The sequence below is a fragment of the Phragmites australis genome, chromosome 5 (genome assembly GCF_958298935.1).
Source record: "Phragmites australis chromosome 5, lpPhrAust1.1, whole genome shotgun sequence".
Taxonomy (NCBI): domain Eukaryota; kingdom Viridiplantae; phylum Streptophyta; class Magnoliopsida; order Poales; family Poaceae; genus Phragmites; species Phragmites australis.
Window position 1 is genome coordinate 6,062,556 of NC_084925.1, and position 17,990 is coordinate 6,080,545.

At 44.4% G+C, this 17,990-nt stretch overlaps 2 protein-coding genes and 1 pseudogene across 3 annotated transcripts; 1 reads left to right on the forward strand and 2 right to left on the reverse strand.

Moving 5' to 3' along the window:
* Window positions 1-99: 99 nt before the first annotated feature.
* On the reverse strand, window positions 100-12,205 carry LOC133917776 (nuclear pore complex protein NUP205-like; annotated as a pseudogene).
* A 972-nt stretch (window positions 12,206-13,177) lies between these two features.
* Window positions 13,178-14,653, forward strand: LOC133917777 (adenine nucleotide transporter BT1, chloroplastic/amyloplastic/mitochondrial-like). The gene is made up of 3 exons (XM_062361634.1): window positions 13,178-13,780; window positions 13,885-14,046; window positions 14,135-14,653. Exons 1-3 carry the CDS (start codon window positions 13,178-13,180, stop codon window positions 14,651-14,653), a joined length of 1,284 nt encoding a protein of 427 aa, XP_062217618.1.
* Window positions 14,654-15,051: 398 nt separating this feature from the next.
* LOC133918591 (uncharacterized protein At2g34160-like) lies at window positions 15,052-17,990 on the reverse strand. 2 transcript variants are annotated; one of them, XM_062362528.1, is made up of 5 exons: window positions 17,694-17,982; window positions 17,389-17,437; window positions 15,611-15,673; window positions 15,471-15,535; window positions 15,052-15,371 (listed from the first exon to the last, which is right to left on the reverse strand). In XM_062362528.1, the coding sequence occupies exons 1-5, from the start codon at window positions 17,838-17,840 to the stop codon at window positions 15,276-15,278; spliced, it is 420 nt and encodes a 139-aa protein (XP_062218512.1). In that variant the 5' UTR covers window positions 17,841-17,982; the 3' UTR covers window positions 15,052-15,275. The 2 variants fall into 2 exon arrangements, with proteins under 2 accessions (XP_062218512.1, XP_062218513.1); XM_062362529.1 differs by lacking the exon at window positions 15,611-15,673 and having other exon boundaries at window positions 17,694-17,990.

The following is a 17,990-nucleotide window of genomic DNA, read 5'->3' on the forward strand; positions in this document are numbered from 1 at the left end:
TAATCACACGAACAGGCAAAGAACACGATGGCTGGGCCTACATTTCAGGCCATAGGAAAACTAAACACATCGATGCACGTGAAACCATGCCTATTCAAATAACTGCATACACAATGCAGAACAAACGACAAACTCAGTGGCCTGTAATGTACAACTCACCGCCTCAGGATAGTCCAAGCTACGATATATTTTGATGAGTAAACTTATACATCAACAATGTTTTACATAGCTATCCTACAAAACATGCATATTGTACACATCCCTTCATCCTTCATAGGGCCATGCTTCTGATGGTCATCTCCTCGAGAGTGGTAACAGATCTGTGGAACAACTTAAGACTACGTCCAACTTTGTCCTGCAGTACCAACAAAAGTTTTCAGTTTTTCAGACCACATTTATCCTGATAAAGCCAGCATAAAATATAAGTGAAAGCAGGGTTTCTCTTTTAAATTTCGGTTTAATTATTGAAAGATCAACTGTCTAAATTTGCTGATACCCAGAATATGAAAGCAGAGTGAACACACCACGGCAACCTAATAGGCCCTCAATACATAATTTATTTATGAGATTCATACCTCTTTTAAATGTTCTAGCCTCTCCAGTACAGGAAGAAGTTCATCAGAAAATAAAGAAAGATCTTTTGCACAAGCCCTGCGAATGCAGAGAAATATTGGTTTTCTGATGTAAGAACAGAATTGTGAGATATAGTGCCTTTAGTTACAACTGATAAACATTCTTACTCGTCATGAAAATGAACAAGGAGAATAGTAATGGCACATTCCGCTATTTGGAGTTCTGAACTCAATTTGTAAATTTGTGAATTTGTGAGTAGAAAAAGTATTAAAATTGACTTCCAAGTAAATTTGTGAACATGCAGTGCACAAATTTCAATACCTTGTTTAACAGCAATTTTTTTTTTCACCTACTCTTTCTAGAGCAAGTGTTATTGAGTTCAGAAGATCAGAAACCATTTGTAATGTTGGTTGCTGCTGGTCACTATTATGGCCATATGAAACCTGCAAGGTCAAGGTGTTACAAATACAATCAGCACCAAAGATTTAGACAAAACATCAATCCCGCCGCCCCTCATTCATGCCATCTGATTTATTTATTAAAAAAAGAAAATTCTGAACTTGCAACATGTACCAGAACCAGAACCAGACCACTTTTTTTCTGGGTGGGCACGGGGCGGGAGGGGGATGGGAGGAATAGAGGTTTGAAATATTACTCACCTGAAATTGCATGTTCTTCTTTGTAGCCAGAAAATATAGGTAAGAGATAAGGATGAAGCACAAACCAAACACTATCAATTCGGATTTCTGATTCTGGTAAACAGCAACATGTACAAGGATTAGAAAAGTCATGTGGGTGCAGAAACACTCATCATTATAATGACTAGTTTAAAGAGTACTAAGATCACCTCAATCATGTTTGGTGATTGCAAAAAAATCAGAGACCCTAAGTCGAGGCTAAAAAGAGAATGCATCAAGGAAAATAGATCTTGGATATAGCTGCATTCCTCGTTTTCCTCGTACGGCCACACCTACAAAGTAAGCACCTGTGAACCTCCACAACAGATTAGGAGTGATCAAAATCAAATCAGCAGTGACATGATTCAGGTACGCAGGTCAAGATTCGATATACCTTGTACGCAGCTGTTTTCAAAACTCTCTCCCGCAAAAATTCAAAAACATTTTGGCGACATATAATTTCCAGACATGACCAACATGTCTCTTGAACTACTTCGATCTTGAGTTAACATCAAATGAACAGTCCATGCAAGTCGCACAACACCAACAAATCCTTCAACAATCATATTGTTTCTTGTCCTCATCGCCTGAAACCATAAGAAATCATAGTCTGCAATGATGAATTTTTGTTGTCTGCTCGATTAAAGTATTAAACAGTGATTAGTAAAAATATATATATTCTAAAGCTTACAAGCTCATGAAATTCGTGTCTAAATGAGGATTCAGACCACGACAATGATGCTTTCTCACCAGAAGTGCTTAGGGCATCAGAAATAAATGTTACTACAATAGAGAACAAAATTCCATATGTGATCTGCAATGATAAAAAAAAATAGTAAGTTCCTGTTTGAAAACAACGAATTATATGAATCCACACCAACATGTCTACAACCATCATATCAATCCAGAGTAACTGGTTCAAACTTCAAACCTGAAGCTCCACAGTAGTATTTTGATTTGCTTCAGCTGCACAGTCTTTTAATATTGAAAATATATCCTTAGTCTCCTTGGTGCCTAAATGAAATTGCATAAATGCACAGTGTTAGTAGCATTAGTGTGGCTCTCCATGACTTGACATGAACAAAAGGTTACACTCGCATAGTGGGACGGCTGATGCATGCCAATGCATTTGGTAAGCACATCACAATGTCAAAAAAAGTGATATGGCAATTTAACTGAAGGTTTAAATTATTCATTAGTTCAATAAGTGCGGAAAGAGCAAGGCAGTGGCTCAAACTTAATCTCTCTCTCTTGAGACAATAGCCCGTCTTTCCACAAGAGCCCCTCTGAAATCAAGCACATAGCGCTCAAAGCTTGGTCATCCAATTCCAGCTGGTTCTTCTCGGTTAAGTACTACTTTATGGGAAAAGTAACTACACCTCAGTCATCATTTCTCACAAAGAAAACAGAATAAACCTTTGCAGGTGCATTTTTAAATTGATTTTTTAGCTGTACTAGTTACTCAGAAATAGCTGGAATGAACTAGCTTCAGATGGAACTGCAAATAAAATAACGAACAAATTAACAGGGATAAACCAGCACAGAACCAACATAAGCTCACCTAGCTTAGTGCAGAAGCCCCAGCCCTGCCCTTGTCCACTATTTTGCATGTATTTATGCATTTAAACTTGAGCTCAAAGGTTTAACTCAAAACCTATATTTGAGGAGGGCTGAGTTTACAGGATATGGCCTTAGCCTCACAATGATTGCTTTAAATTGTGTCCAATGAAACTCGCTAAATGAAAAAAAAAAGGCATGCATAGGGTATATTGAAGTTTCACCAGTTCCAACCTTTACAAGGGTAATGATCCGCTTCCGGAGACCATCACTAAACAGAGCCTCCATTCGCTCTTGAATTTCAGATATCAGATCAGCATCAAGACCTTGGTCAAGTGCAACAGACTACAAAAGATTAAAAAGGATCATTGAAATCATCCTTCAAATCAAGTTATTCTATAACTAGAACGAAAAGGATCAGTAGATTACTCGCAACAGAATGTACAGAGAGGTTATAAGATCCCTTCTCTCCATGTACCAAAGGCCAGCTGCAAGCCTATATATTTCCAACGGCTCTCGGCCATATAAAACCCACTACAAAATCAACATCATGTATGCATGTAAGATGGTAAGATAGGAGTTCAAACATGGATGACTCTGATAGAAATAGAACAGACTTCAATTCTGCAAATGTTACCTCTCTGTTAGTGTCAACTAGCAAACGAACACACTCGGTCTCATTAAGATTGAGTTCATCACTCAACTTAAGGGCCTGAAAAACACAGAGATGCCAATTTTGAGTCTTGAAGAAAGCAAAACTGGAACTGCCACGAACTGCTGTCCTAAATCAACGGACATAAGTATATTGATAAACGATAAACAAAAAAAAAATCATCTAATGGAGATTCGTAGACGCAAATACAACCACAGGAAAACATTTCAGATCTGATCTTTAGGAATTATCAAGAGCATGTGATGAAGATATGTGGGTGCAACTGCAACCACAGGTAAGAATCTCCAGCTAGTACATCAGAATGCAGAACATATTGTACTTTTTCTCTACATACATAATAAGTACCAAGGGGGCAAAAAGGTACCATAAATCATACAATACACTGTTAGTGCACTATATTAAGCATATGATATGAGAAGACAAAAGCCTACAGGAAACAGGACCGGTAGTTTGAACATTGATCTTCGCTTAACAGTAACAATATAAAATCAGGACAGGAATCGATGAGCCCAGACGTACTTTTATTACCCAGTGTTGAAGCTAGCAACATCCTAGCGTTTATTTAGCAAGGAATCGATGTAATAAAAACATTATGTTCTCAATAATTTGAGAAAAGGAATCATCAAGTGTTAGGATTGTCAAATGTGATCTCCGTTCATCATCTTAATCTAAGTGCTACCCAATACAAAAAGCCAACCTATCAGTCCACAGAACATTGTAGAAAAAGCCAGCACCATCCAAAAAATCACCAGACCCTAACCCACCCAAAAAAAAAAAAAAATCCTAGTATAACACAAAGAAATTTAGAGCTTCAACAAGGAAACTTACAATTTCAAATTTTCAATATCAAACTACAAAGAAATAAAAAAATCACGCAGAAGTAAACCATAGCTCATCTCAACAGAAGTCAGAAGTCATCTGTTTGAAAATGATAATCTCATCTTAGTCCTCTATTAGAGACTAGTCCAAACGTGTAAAGGTTTGCACCTATCTGCACTAACTAAAGCATAAAGCGCCATTCTCATTCCAGAGCTCCGATCAGAACAAGCATTCACACAGAACTCAGCTTAAACAGCAGATCTAAGCAAGTCGCGCACAACCCCAGAGCAAACTAGCTATATGACAGCGGATTCCACCAAATTATTTGGTGGGAGGGAAGGAGCTTACAGTCTGCACGTCGGTGTCGTAGAGCGTGATGGGCGGCATGTCCGGCAACCGCACCTCCTTGCTCTCCACCTGGGTCCGATCGGACGCCTTCGGCCCCTGCTCACACACACCCACAGAAGAGACGCCAAAACCCAACCCAATCAAACCGAGTTGTCAGGAGGCACCGAGGAATCCTAGCACAATCAAGCGAGCGGACGGCATAGGAGAGAACCGGGTAGGAGAGGAGCGAGCAGAACGCGGGGGCGGCGTCGCGGACGGCGTGGAAGAGCTCCAGGCGCTGCGCCGGCGCCGCCTCGATAAAATTATATGTGATATCAGGGTTTAGATCAGACAAATTACCTAAATTTTATTACTCATAATATTACATTTAAATTTTAAAACATAAATAATTTTAGGACGCACAGTTAAATCACAAATGAATAATTTGTTATTACTCTCTGGTGCAATAGCTTGCTCTTGTTTTTTTATATCTAAAATACATAATAGCTCTTGCTACTTATGATGAGTATGATTTTATGATTAATGATTAGTACTTGACTATCATAATTGTATATCTTATTCAAACTCTCTTATATTCTATAAGGTGTAGAAAAAAATGTGTAATTATGACTATTCATATACTGTTGCTTTATGACTTATGCCCTGAGCTAGGGCATTTTTTTACACGAGCCCGTGAGAACCTCATTTGTCAATGATGATAATCGATACTAATGTGTAGTATCTTTGTTGCTCTTATTAGATGCATGATTTCACTAATGATGCACGGTTCTCATCGTAATATTGGAGCCCCCTCCCCCTCTGCCTCGATGAAATGTGCGATGACAGATATAAAGTTCTCCTAAATGAAACTAAGGCATGCAATTTTACATATAAATGCTTGCCTTTCAATTTCTATATAAATAAATGATGAAATCATATGTGAATGATGAACTACATATCAATCATATGTCATAAGTGATGATTACCTGGATTGAACTATTTGTGATATGTGATGAATGATGATTACATGTATTAAACTATATATGATATGCGATAATGAATTGTATATGAATCATATGTGCTATTTTTTAGGTGTGGAATTATCACTGCCGGTTTGAGCATAGAAATCGACAGTGACATCTCCACTTTCATTATCGGTTCATAGCTCAAACTAACACTGACACTGGTGATATCGCTCTCAGTTCGTGGCTCAAATTGACACTAATAGTAGAGATATCACTATCAATTTGTGGTTCAAACTGGCAGTGATAATATATTATCACTGCCGGTTCAGAAACCAGCAGAAACCAGCAGTAATAATCCTAAACTATCGCTATCAATTGTGTGGTGTTGGTTAAAAACTGATATTGATGATAATTTTTATAGTAGTGATCCTCATAAAATTAGAACACATGATCTCAATAATTGGAAAAAGCAATTCTATTCAGTAGGAACAAGGAGAGAAATTGTATGACTAAAATGCTGCTGCTAAAATATTTAGAAACTTTGATGTATATATTGGATGTCTCGAAGATAACACATGGGATGAAACTCACAATCACTTGGCATGCATTAAACTATGCCACGTGACCGTGAGTCCCGATGCCACGTGCTGTAGATACATCGATTTGCATAGATCAATATTGCACACTTTGGAGTGGCACACTGATGCTAAAATTTTACATAGAGTAAATTGCACAAAACACTAGATTTTGATGTTATATTCTCACTTTACATCAGGTTTTAATTTTTTGTCACAATACACAAGTTTTAGCTCAAATTTTCTCACTTTACCCCACCTTTTAACCTTCAGCGTACTTAAGCTCACCCATCAGCCTCACAAGCACTTTGATGAGTCACCTAGACTGCCACATCAGCATCTGACATGGATTTAGCAGGAGAATAAGACCGTTGGCACCATAACATGTCAAATGATGCATTTAAATGAGTTTTACATGATTTTTCATATTAGGAAGATGATTCCCTTTGACTCCCTAATACCTTATCAGCAGCCCTTGCTTTAGTCCTATATTCCATTGCTGCACTCACTTCTACTCCAAAATCCCTCATTGCAGCATCTTGTAGAGCTTTAACATCCCAGTTTGGGTCACTTCTGATTTCTTCTTCATGTCTCTGACTTAACCACACACTGTCCACTCTAGTACTTGCTCTTGTGACACTGCAATCTAAAAAGTGATGGAAGACTCATTTAAATGCATCATTTGATATGTTATGGTGTCAATGGTCTTATTCTCCTACCAAATCCACGTCAGGTGCTGATGTGGTAGTCTAGGTGACTCATCCAAAATACTTGTGAGACTAACGGGTGGACCTAAGGCCGATGAAGGTTAAAAGGTGGGGTAAAGTGAGAAAGTTTGAGCTAAAACCCGGTGTACTGTGAAAGAAAGTCTAAAACCTGGTGTAAAGTGAGAATATGGCATAAAAATCGAGTGTTTTGTGCAATTACTCTTTTACATAAGATGCTTGGTGAAGTATTCAATTGAGTTGCGAACGAGCGTGTAGCTCGGTGGTGGGTGCATTGTGGCGTCGCCCCACCTGTTCAGGTTTGATCCTTGGATTGGCCTGGGTGTTTGTATGTGAATTGTCTCTCAATTAGTTAGGGGTACTGTCGGAGGGTTAACTCCTGTCGCAGGGATCCTGAGGGACCTCTTTTTAGAGATTCGGCCGGGGGATGATTCTGAATATGTTTGCCGGAGAAATAAATGGATATGAATGCGATGGCTGGCGGGGTGGAATGATCTGGTGCGGAATGAAGTAAATGCACTGGGGGTTTAGACAGGTTCGGGCCGCACGGAGGCGTAACACCCTACTCCTGTATGGATGCTATAAATGCCCTGAGAATGTCCCTCAAGGATGTTGCTGGTTACAAGAATGTTTGTCTATCCTAGAGCCTGGGGCTCCTTATTCTTCGATCTATGTGTATCTGTTGGCTTTGGGGGCTCTTGGACTTCTCGATCTTCTCTACTTCCTTAACTTCTTCAACCGTGCAGAGCTTGCCGGGCTTTTTCAGCTTGAGCGCTTCTTCTTCTCCCTCAACTTCAACTTTCTTTTGTCCGTGCTGCCGGCTGCTTTAAATACCCGCCGGCAGTAGCGTGCCCCGAATGGGGGGGCACGAGTTCCAAGGCACCATAAATGGAAAGGACGTCATCATAGCCTCTGTGCGAAGTGACCGGGGGTTGAAAACGCTCCCCGCGCCCGGTCATCAGTCGCCATAATGGCACTGGCAACGGGCGCCGTGGAGAGGGCCCACCGGGCAGCCGCAGAGCGGCCCAGTGTGCCCGCCCTGTCTTGTTCTCCTGCCACAGCAGCGCGGCAGACGGAACGCCTCGGCCCTTGCGACGTTATCCCGAGGGGCGCCGGATGGCACGGGATGGGACCCATGCATTTAATGTCCCCACACCCTTCTGCCAGGATATGGTAGGAACTGACACCGAGCGTGGCGGGAGCAGTTGGAAGTGACAGGCCACGCACGCTCTTAAATGCAATCTTGGGCCTTTCACCTGCTGACACCTCATCGCGGGACCCCTGTGGGGTCCACTGACGGAGGAGCTTCTTGGGTCATCGGGGAACCGAGTGCTCGGGGGTCACTGTTCACCTCCCCGAGCACTCTCTCCCGAGAACGCCCTTCCTTGGTCCTCGGGGAACCGAGTGCTCGGGGGCTACTGTTCACCTCCCCGAGCACTCTCTCCTGGGCATGTTTGTACGGATCCTCAGGGAACCGAGTGCTCGAGGGCCGCGGCTCGCAGCCCCGAGCACTCTCTCCCGGAACTTCCTTCATTGAGTCCTCGGGGTACTCGGGTGCCCGGGGAGCCACTGCTCGCGGCCCCAGGCACACCTCTCCCGGTACTTGGCTCTCCTGGTCGCTTAGTCTTTGTAGTTCATCGGGGAACCCGGGCACTCAGGGACCACTGATTGTGGCCCCGAGCGCCCTCTCCCGGGACTTAGTCTTCTTTACCTCGCGGAGGTGACCCCGCAGGATGGCGTCACGTGGCGGATTGCTGGCCTGGTCTCGGGATTCGGGGACCCCCGGTTCCTGATTCACCGACAGGTACACACCCGCATGCGCGCTTAGCGAGTATCAGTCTGTAAAGAATGTGTGCTTTGGATGCGCATGTATGTGTATGTTGGTCATGAGTATGGTGTGATTGGATTGTGTGCGTCCTAATGTTTACCCATAAAGGAAAAGGTATTCGATTGAGTTAATGAATTCTCCACTTCTTCCTTTTACCTAAGGTCTGCTACACCATCCATGAGTCCACCTTCAGAATGCATCGGGTGCTACTGAGGGGTGAGGCTAAGGCACCATCAACCCATAAGGGTGTGTTTGATTGGATGGCGAGAGTGGATGTGATAGCACATCTCTGTTTTTCAGGGTGATATGTTCAATTTCTGTTTGTTTTGAATAGATGGGATAAGCTAGTTTTCTGTTTGGTTGATGAGATTAGAATGGATAGGACGAACTAGTTTTTCTGTTTGGTTGGATTGATCGGATGAGCTGAGTTGGTTACGATAATCTTTTGGTGAACTTACCCTTTAATTGTGCAAAATTTAGATGAATTTATGTATGTTTGACTTTATTTGAATTCAAATTGAATTAAAACAGAATATCACATGAAATGATATAAATGCATATAAATAGAGCATTATAAAGGAACTCAATTTTTCAGCAAATAACATAGGCTTGAAAACATTTATATAAATCAGCACATCACATTAAAAGAATATTAGTGTATTTTCTTAGATTTTAGGAATTTATTTGAGACATTAAAAATCGCTAGAAGTTATAAAAGTAGGTTTCTTTGAAGAATTTTAATTAAACATTAGCTTAAGTTTTTTGGATCAAATCAATTAAAAAGGGTTGCTAGTGAACTCTAGTTTGCTAATGAAAATATTTAGAATTTTGTGGACCACTCTTGTACTAAAAAAATTGAAAATTAAATGAAAAACATGAACATACATATACACAACACAAACAGCCAGCTAGCTAGCTTTCTCCGTCGAGCAAACATCACCTAGAGAATGTGGATGGTTCGGTCAAACTCTTTTCATCAGATCCCTTCATCCAGCATCTCATAATATATTCCCTAGTACTGGCCACCCCATCCATCTAATCAAACACCTTGAAATCAAGATGACCATCTCATATCTATAACCATCCCATGAACCAAACACATCCTAATATTACTAGGTAATTGTGGACCTTCTAGCGGAAAAAGGAAGGGACACGATGCAACTAAACAGCCTTACCCATAATCTTGTTGTCGGGAGATAATCTCTGATAATGAATCCAGGGTATATTGGACGACAGACACGTTGATCTATATTTCTGTTGGATATATATCATACTGGATTCAAGAACATCAAGAGTTATTAGACCCAAGCCTCTTGTGGGATAATAGCTCTATGTCATATATATTTTCTTATGACTTGGATCAACTTGTTACCGCATATCCTTCTACAAGCAAGGTCTTGACCCCTTTATATACCAGGATAAAGATGCACAAACAAATAGACCATGCTAAACTCTATAGAAAATCTACTTTTGACGGAGCCAATTATCCCTAGCCTATCATGAAGTTGAATAGGCATGTCTGCTCTGCTCTGGTCGTCCTGCGCGTCCTGTACTATCACCGAACGCCGTCACGCTCACCCATCAGACTCATCCCATGGCATTAAACACTACGACATGGGTCACTGCACTCCACACCACCCCACGACCATGCCTCGTCGAAAGAAAGTACTTGGAGAAGAAAAAACACTCGAGTAGACATCATTAGATAAGACTTGACTAGGTAGTTGAGTATCTACTCTGCGACTAGCAAGGATTGATCGCAGGACCTCCCTGTGTGACCAGAGGGCTGGTCACGTGAGATGACTGTGGTCTTGACAATAGCTACTATTGGTTGACATTTGATGGCACACGATTCATCATGTGGGGCATCCCTCACCTATTACACCAACACTTATGTAAGTACGTAAAAAAAAAGCACTCAAAAGATGTCTTTTCTTACCGATACGTCATCCGCATAGGACTAATCGCTTACATGGCATTAAGGTATCAATTCCTAATCTCTCCCTCTTTGCACTCCTATCTCTATCCCGGAACCGGCTCCTCTGACTTTGCAAAGTTAGAGAGCTACAAAACCGTGACTTTGCTCCGAGATCTGTTGGATTGGACGTGGTGTAGATTCAGCACTACAGTATCGCTACAGTAAAATCAGCACGGTATGGACGCTACAACACCAGTGCTGCAGTGATTTCCTCTTGATTTCCTCCACAATGACCTTGTGATAAATTACGATAGATAACTAGGACAAAGAACTATAACAATATTGACTAAAATGATGATCAACTATTAGACCAAAACTTGAACCTTAATATACTTTCTTGTTTGAGAAATGGAATTAGTTTTTACTTGAATGGGTGTTCCTCACCGTGGTCGCAAGCGTTGTATTACTAGTTTGTTTGTAATATTAATGGTGGGTAAATATATGCCCATAATCCATAGGATGAGACGGGGAAAGAGAGAGGAAACGAAGTTCGGGAAAAGTGAAACAAGCGAAATGTTACATTTGTAATGGTAATGGTGGGTAAATATATGGCATAATTCATAATTCATAACTAGAAGCAGCATTTCTCTGAATTATAGATTATGGTATAATCTGATCTATTATAGATTCTAAATTGTAGAATTGGACTGTTTATTTTTTATTCTGATTTTAAAAATTAGAATCTATAATCATAATAAAAAAATAAATAGGCCATTAATCACTAGTGTGAGTACGAGGAATTATCCTATTCTACCAACACCATATGACGATCCAACGATTGACAATTGTATCCAGAATGAGTTGATCGCCCAAACAAAACGCCCCATGTATGTCAAAATAGCATATTGCCAATTAGCAAAAGCCAAGTGAGATTTACACCTGAAATGCCACGTTAGCGCCTACTCATGGGTGGATGACATGTCAGCCAGCCAGGCAAAAACCACGTCGGCAGCGTCGAAGAAGGCGACGGCCGAGGAGACCCGCAGCATATGACACGACGCTTCCTCCATGGCTCCAACCGCGCGCGCATGCCCCCCGCGGGATTCGCGAGAGGCCGCGCCAGCCTCACGCGGAGCGGAGCGGGCGGCTTGCCAAGATATGGCACGGCACGCGTGCGCCTGCGTCGTCAGTGTACCGGCGCCCGCCGCGCCATGCACGCATGCCCCGCCGGACGGCCATGCATCCAGACCCGATCGAGGCCTCGCGCACGTCTAAGAGCCTGGAACCAGCTTGCTCGTTTCCTCTCACGCCATTGCCTTTATCTGCTCGCCTCCAACAACTCAGACGGAGACAAGCGATCTACCGGTGTCTTCTTCCCCTCGCCGCCGTACGTTGCTACTCTACTCGATCGCACCTTGACCTTGTTCAGATCACCTTTGCTTTCCTGCTGGAGAGCACTGGCTCGCTGTATATGTTTCGAAACGCCACGCAAAGGCTTGCGTTCTAGAACGCACGCTCGCCAGCAAACAGCAGGGTCTCACGCCGAGCGACGCCCGGAACGTGACCATCGCCGGTGCGCGAGGGATCAATGGGCGCCCTTGGCCTCTTCCTCCCCGGGGTACCAACTGAGGCGGCAAAGCGTGCCGTTTCTGTCGGGAGTGAGTGTGAGTCCATGGACACGACAGACGGAGCAAGACGCATGTACACACAGGCGCGCGGCCATTGTGCACGCCGAGCAGATGAATTCTTGCGTGCAGCTGGAAAGCAAGCACTGGCTAGCAAACCCACTGGACTGCCAAATCTGCAGTTCTGTACCCCCAGAAAATCCTAGTCACTTCTTTTCTCCTGACCAATCTGCCCTCGAGACAGCCTACAGACTGTGATGTGACAGTGCGCTGCGAGATCATCTACTGCTCAGGGGTATAGAGGACAAAAGCCACTATAGTGCCGAGGAGGGGTTAAGGGACTGCTTGGTTCCTGGTTAAAGTGAGACAAGTTATAATTTGATCTTCGTTTGATTCGAGACTAAAATTTAATTATGTTTCAAAAAAATTGATTGGTCAAAATTTTTATATTGTGTTCTTTGGGCACAACTTAGATCAAGAAAATATGCATCTGACAAAATTTGATCGGCCAAATTTTATCTTGACATCAAACTAAACACTATTTTGACAGTTAATATTTAACACTGCTCTAACTTGGTCTCGAACCAAATTTTGGCTTGGTGAGCTGGACAACAAAACAAACATGCCCTAAGCTTTGTTGCTCAGTGAACACGGCACCTGATGAACAGGGAGGAACCAGGAACGGGTATAAAATGGCGCCTTGCTCCCTGTAACAGCTCAAGAACAACTGAACAAGAGAAGCCGTCTCATCAAGAGAGCAAGCCGTCATATTTGGCTTTGATTCCTCGAGGTAATCCTTAGTTTGTTGCTAAATCATAGGCCCTTTCGATCTTCGTTGTCAGATTATTTACATGCATGATTATGTTGATGCGTCGTCATAGCATTTTCAGGCAGCGACTTGCTCTGAATTGATCGATGGCGGCGACAATGGCGGTGACGACGATGGTGACCAAGAACAAGGAGAACTGGTCCTTACCGCTACCGGAGCTCGCGTTCCCCTGGAACTCGCGAGGCGGCAAGAACGACCTGGAGTTCCCTCGCCGGGCGCTGTTCGCCAGCGTCGGACTCAACGTGTGCCCGGGCGCCGCGGCGGCGCGCGACCCGCGGGAGCACGATGTGAAGGCTCGGCCCGCCGACAATTGCGACGTCGCGCGTCAGCTTGGCGCCGCCGTGCCAGGGCAACAGGCAGGGGAGGCAGAGGAGGAGGCGGCGGCGGCGGCGGCTACGGGGAAGAAGAAGAAGTCCAGCAAGAAGCTGCTGGGCAATCTGAGGAAGGTGAGGGTCAAGATCGCCAACCCGCACATGCGGCGCCTTGTCAGCGGCGCCGTCGCCGGCGCTGTGTCGAGAACGTTGGTGGCCCCGCTGGAGACGATCCGGACGCACCTGATGGTCGGCAGCAGCGGCCCCAACTCCATGGCCGGGGTGTTCCGGTGGATCATGAGGACCGAGGGGTGGACCGGCCTGTTCCGCGGCAACGCCGTCAACGTCCTCCGCGTCGCGCCGAGCAAGGCCATCGAGGCAGGGCACCCACCTACGTTCTTGAAACGTCTTGAAACCGGTGATGGTTGTTTACATCAGTGACACGTTCAATTCCTATGTTGTTTGTTTGCGTGGTGGTGCAGCACTTCACCTATGACACGGCCAAGAAGTTCTTAACCCCGAAGGCCGACGAGCCGCCGATGATCCCCATCCCCACGCCGCTGGTTGCCGGAGCGCTCGCCGGAGTCACCTCAACTCTGTGCACCTATCCCATGGAGCTGATCAAGACCAGGGTCACCATCGAGGTGAAGATAACACAAGCTAACTTCCGATCACCAGCAGCAACTAGCAGCTTGCATTTTGCAATGGTAATCATCGTGTGATGGCATGCAGAAGGACGTGTACGACAACGTCGCGCACGCATTCGTGAAGATCCTGCGCGAGGAGGGCCCGTCGGAGCTGTACCGCGGGCTGGCGCCGAGCCTGATCGGCGTGGTGCCGTACGCGGCCTGCAACTTCTACGCCTACGAGACGCTGAAGAGGCTCTACCGGCGCGCGTCCGGGTCGCGCGGCGACGTGGGCGCCGCGGCGACGCTGCTCATCGGGTCGGCGGCCGGCGCCATCGCAAGCACGGCCACGTTCCCGCTGGAGGTGGCGCGCAAGCAGATGCAGGTGGGCGCCCTGGGCGGGAGGCAGGTGTACCGGAATGTCCTGCACGCCATGTACTGCATCGTCAGGAAGGAAGGCGTCGGCGGCCTGTACCGCGGCCTCGGCCCCAGCTGCATCAAGCTCATGCCCGCAGCCGGCATCTCCTTCATGTGCTACGAGGCCTGCAAGAAGATCCTCGTCGACAGGGAGGACGAGGAGGATGGTGAAGACGTCGAGGACGACAAAGAGAAGAAGGATGCATGATCAAGAGAATGAACATTCCCAAGAAGATGGTGAGTCATGAATGTGATGGAGCTATGGGACTGTAAAAGAAGGGAAATGTTCTCTGCGTTGAAATTCGATGGAGAAAAGCAAGCATATTGTAGCTGGATTTGAAGCTGGAAGAAAGCATATTTGTGTTCAAGAATACTCTATTTGGAGTTTGATTTGTGTTTTCAGGAACAAATGTATTCAATAAGTGGCGAGTCTGAACTCGCGTCCGGAATAAACAAAATTTATCAAATTTGGTAATTGGCACCGATGCGTTATCAGGTCTTTTTTCATAATTGAATTAACCATAGATAGGCCTCAAGGACCGGGCTACATGCCGTTCACACGAGCGAAAAATTTGCAATGTAATCAAACAAGATGCACGGACCATGTAGAGGCAATGGGATACATTCTAAATGGAAATCAGGGCGAATCAAGAGTATCATGAACACCAGTTACCATCCAGACCTAATGAATCAAGAAAAAGCACACTAAATAAGCTGCGCCCAAACTGATTATACAAGCACTCGTCTCTTGCCGCCTCTGACAAATTAAAAACTGTAGAAATCTAGCTGCAGAACAGTAGAATAAGCTACAACAGGGGCCTTCCAGCAATTTAGCTTTGCTCCTCGGCCTCGGCAGCCTCCCTCTCTTCTGCAGCCGCAGCCATCAGCTCATCAAATTTCTCCGTCTTGCCGAGAAATATTTCAATCTGGCCAGGCCACACGTTATATTAGTATGGAAATACTGAAATAGTGCTAAAAATAAAATATGAAAAGGAAGGCATAAGTATTGGCCATGGGAACAATACCTTGGCCTTCTGGATAGGGCGGCTCCTGGAGTCATCTTTGACATCAACAGTCGATGTCATGATCTCTGCAAGTAATTTTTTATAAGGTTGGGCTGAAAAGAGAACATAATTGGTTGAACATAATTGGAAACAAGACTCACTCTTCTCGACAGCAAGACCATTATTTTTCAGAATTTCAGCTACTGTCACCACAGTTGCAATGGCTGAAAGGACAAAGTTGACATGTTCACGGAGCCAAAAAAAAGAAAGAATGTAGATGCACAATAGCAAAAAGTCAGGGAGGAAAAAAAATATGTATGCATTAATACAATGTCGGAAGCACTAAAATAGAGTAGATTTAACCTACAAACTGTCTACAGTCAAATAACAAAGGTGACTAAAACAAATCGTAGCCTAAGTATTAATGCACTTGATTGCAATAGCTGAGCACAAGACTTCAGTCATGTTAGCGGAGCCAAAAAAAAATGTAGATGCACAATAGCAAAAAGTCAGGGAGGAAAAAAAACATGTATGCATTAACACAATGTCTGAAACACTAAAATAGAGTAGCATAAATCGATACAAATTTAACCTACAAACTGTCTACAGTCAAATTATAAAGGTAAATAAAACAAATCGTAGCGTAAGTATTAATGCACTTGATTGCAATAGCTGAGGACAAGACTTCAGTCACAACTTACGAGGGAGGACATAATTTCTGGTGCACCATGTATTGTGTACACTGGAAGCTTTAGAATTGATCTTGTGACCCACTCAGCCTAGTTTTACAGAAACAATTGCACACATATACTACTCTTCATAAAAAAATGATCTATGAATGAAAGGAAATATCCTTCTACAAGAGAAGCCGCCTAACAAACCAACATTACATAATTTTCAAATTCATGCTTGTCGAGGACTGCCGATTGTTCAGGGGTGACATTGGTTTGTTCAGGGGAGAAACAGGCACAAGGATGCATGAGCTTCTGCACTGGGCATAGTCCCCTTTTGAATGAAAAGTGATACAGGATGGTATTCTGAAATTCAGTTAGGCTTGGCCGTGTGTTTTGGCCACTGCCACCTACCACCCCATGTGGCCCAAATCCACCTCCCACTTCTGCACCCAACTTCGTATCACCTTGTATGGCCCACACCTTCCCACCCATGTGGCCCAATTCTCTGGCGGTTTAGCCTACCCAGAAGCCCTATCACCTTCTCAAGTCCCTGGTACCCTCCCTCACCAAATCTCCAGTGCCACCTCCGTGTTCCTACACCAGGCAAGAAGATGCCAGTCATAGCTGTCGCCGACACACCATGCACGCCACACAATTAAGCCTGTCCATCCTGCAGTACCAAATGTCCCCCATGAGGGAACACACTGCTTTCGTAACTCTCACACCACTTGCACACCCACACCGTGAGGCATCAACATGCCTGATGACAAGACACCAACAGAGGCTACCAACAAGCGGCCCATGCAGTCTTTGGTTGTTTGGCGTGCCAAATATGGACTAGGGTCATCTGAGCGCTGGTCGTCCTCAATTACTGCCTCTGCCACTGGGTTCTTTAGTTAACACAGATAATATTACAATGAGGGCTTTGCCTACAGGTTTAAGTTGTGCAGCATACATGAACGAAAGCCCGTCACCCCAACAGGATAGGTAGATAACTATGCTACTAAAAAAGAAAGAGACAAAATAAATTAGTAAACAAGTACCAAAGTAACGATCAACAACTTTTGGCAAGTACAAAGGTACCACACAAAGACAAGCATTAACATAAGATGCAATCATGAATCGTCAATATTGCAAGCCATACTACACGTCTTTCCCCTAAATAATCTACCACAAAATATCAATCACTCACTGGTAGCATACTTGCATACGGAACAGGTGCCTAACTCAAATAAAAATAGAAGATCCAGGAGGCAAAGATTTACCCATGCCGAGGGCGGAGAGTTCCACTTCGTTGTACAGCTGCATGTACCTCTGCACACAAATAACATCAAGCAACAGATCAGCACATACGTTTGCATCGTCTATACCCGGAGCACGCGCCAATCAGCCAAATCGCTCGCGAATACATCACCCCTACCAAAGGGAAGCCCTTCTATCTAGGGTTTAACCCCGCAAGCAGATCAAAATCCCTTAATGAAACCATAAGAAATCCCCAAACAACCGCAAGCACTTATGTCCTCCCCAACCAAACGAAAAAAAAATAGATTGGCTTCGTTCCCCTCCTCACCTTGGCGAGATTGACGTAGAAAAAGAGGGGCTTCTTGGTGTTGGAGACCTGGATGCGGTTCTTCTTGTGCCCCTCCGCGCCTCCTCCGGCCGCGGTCGCTCCTCCAGAGATGCTCAGGTTGTTCACGGCCTCCGTGACCTCCTCCATCGCCGCCGCCGCCGTCGCCGCAGAAGCAGCAAGGAAACTTGAGAGCTTGGTGAAGCGCGAGAGGAAATGGGATTTTGGCGGCGACGGATGGAGGAACCCCTATCGCCGCGTTGGGTTTTATACGGGGTAGGGTTACGGGGGTTTGAGGGC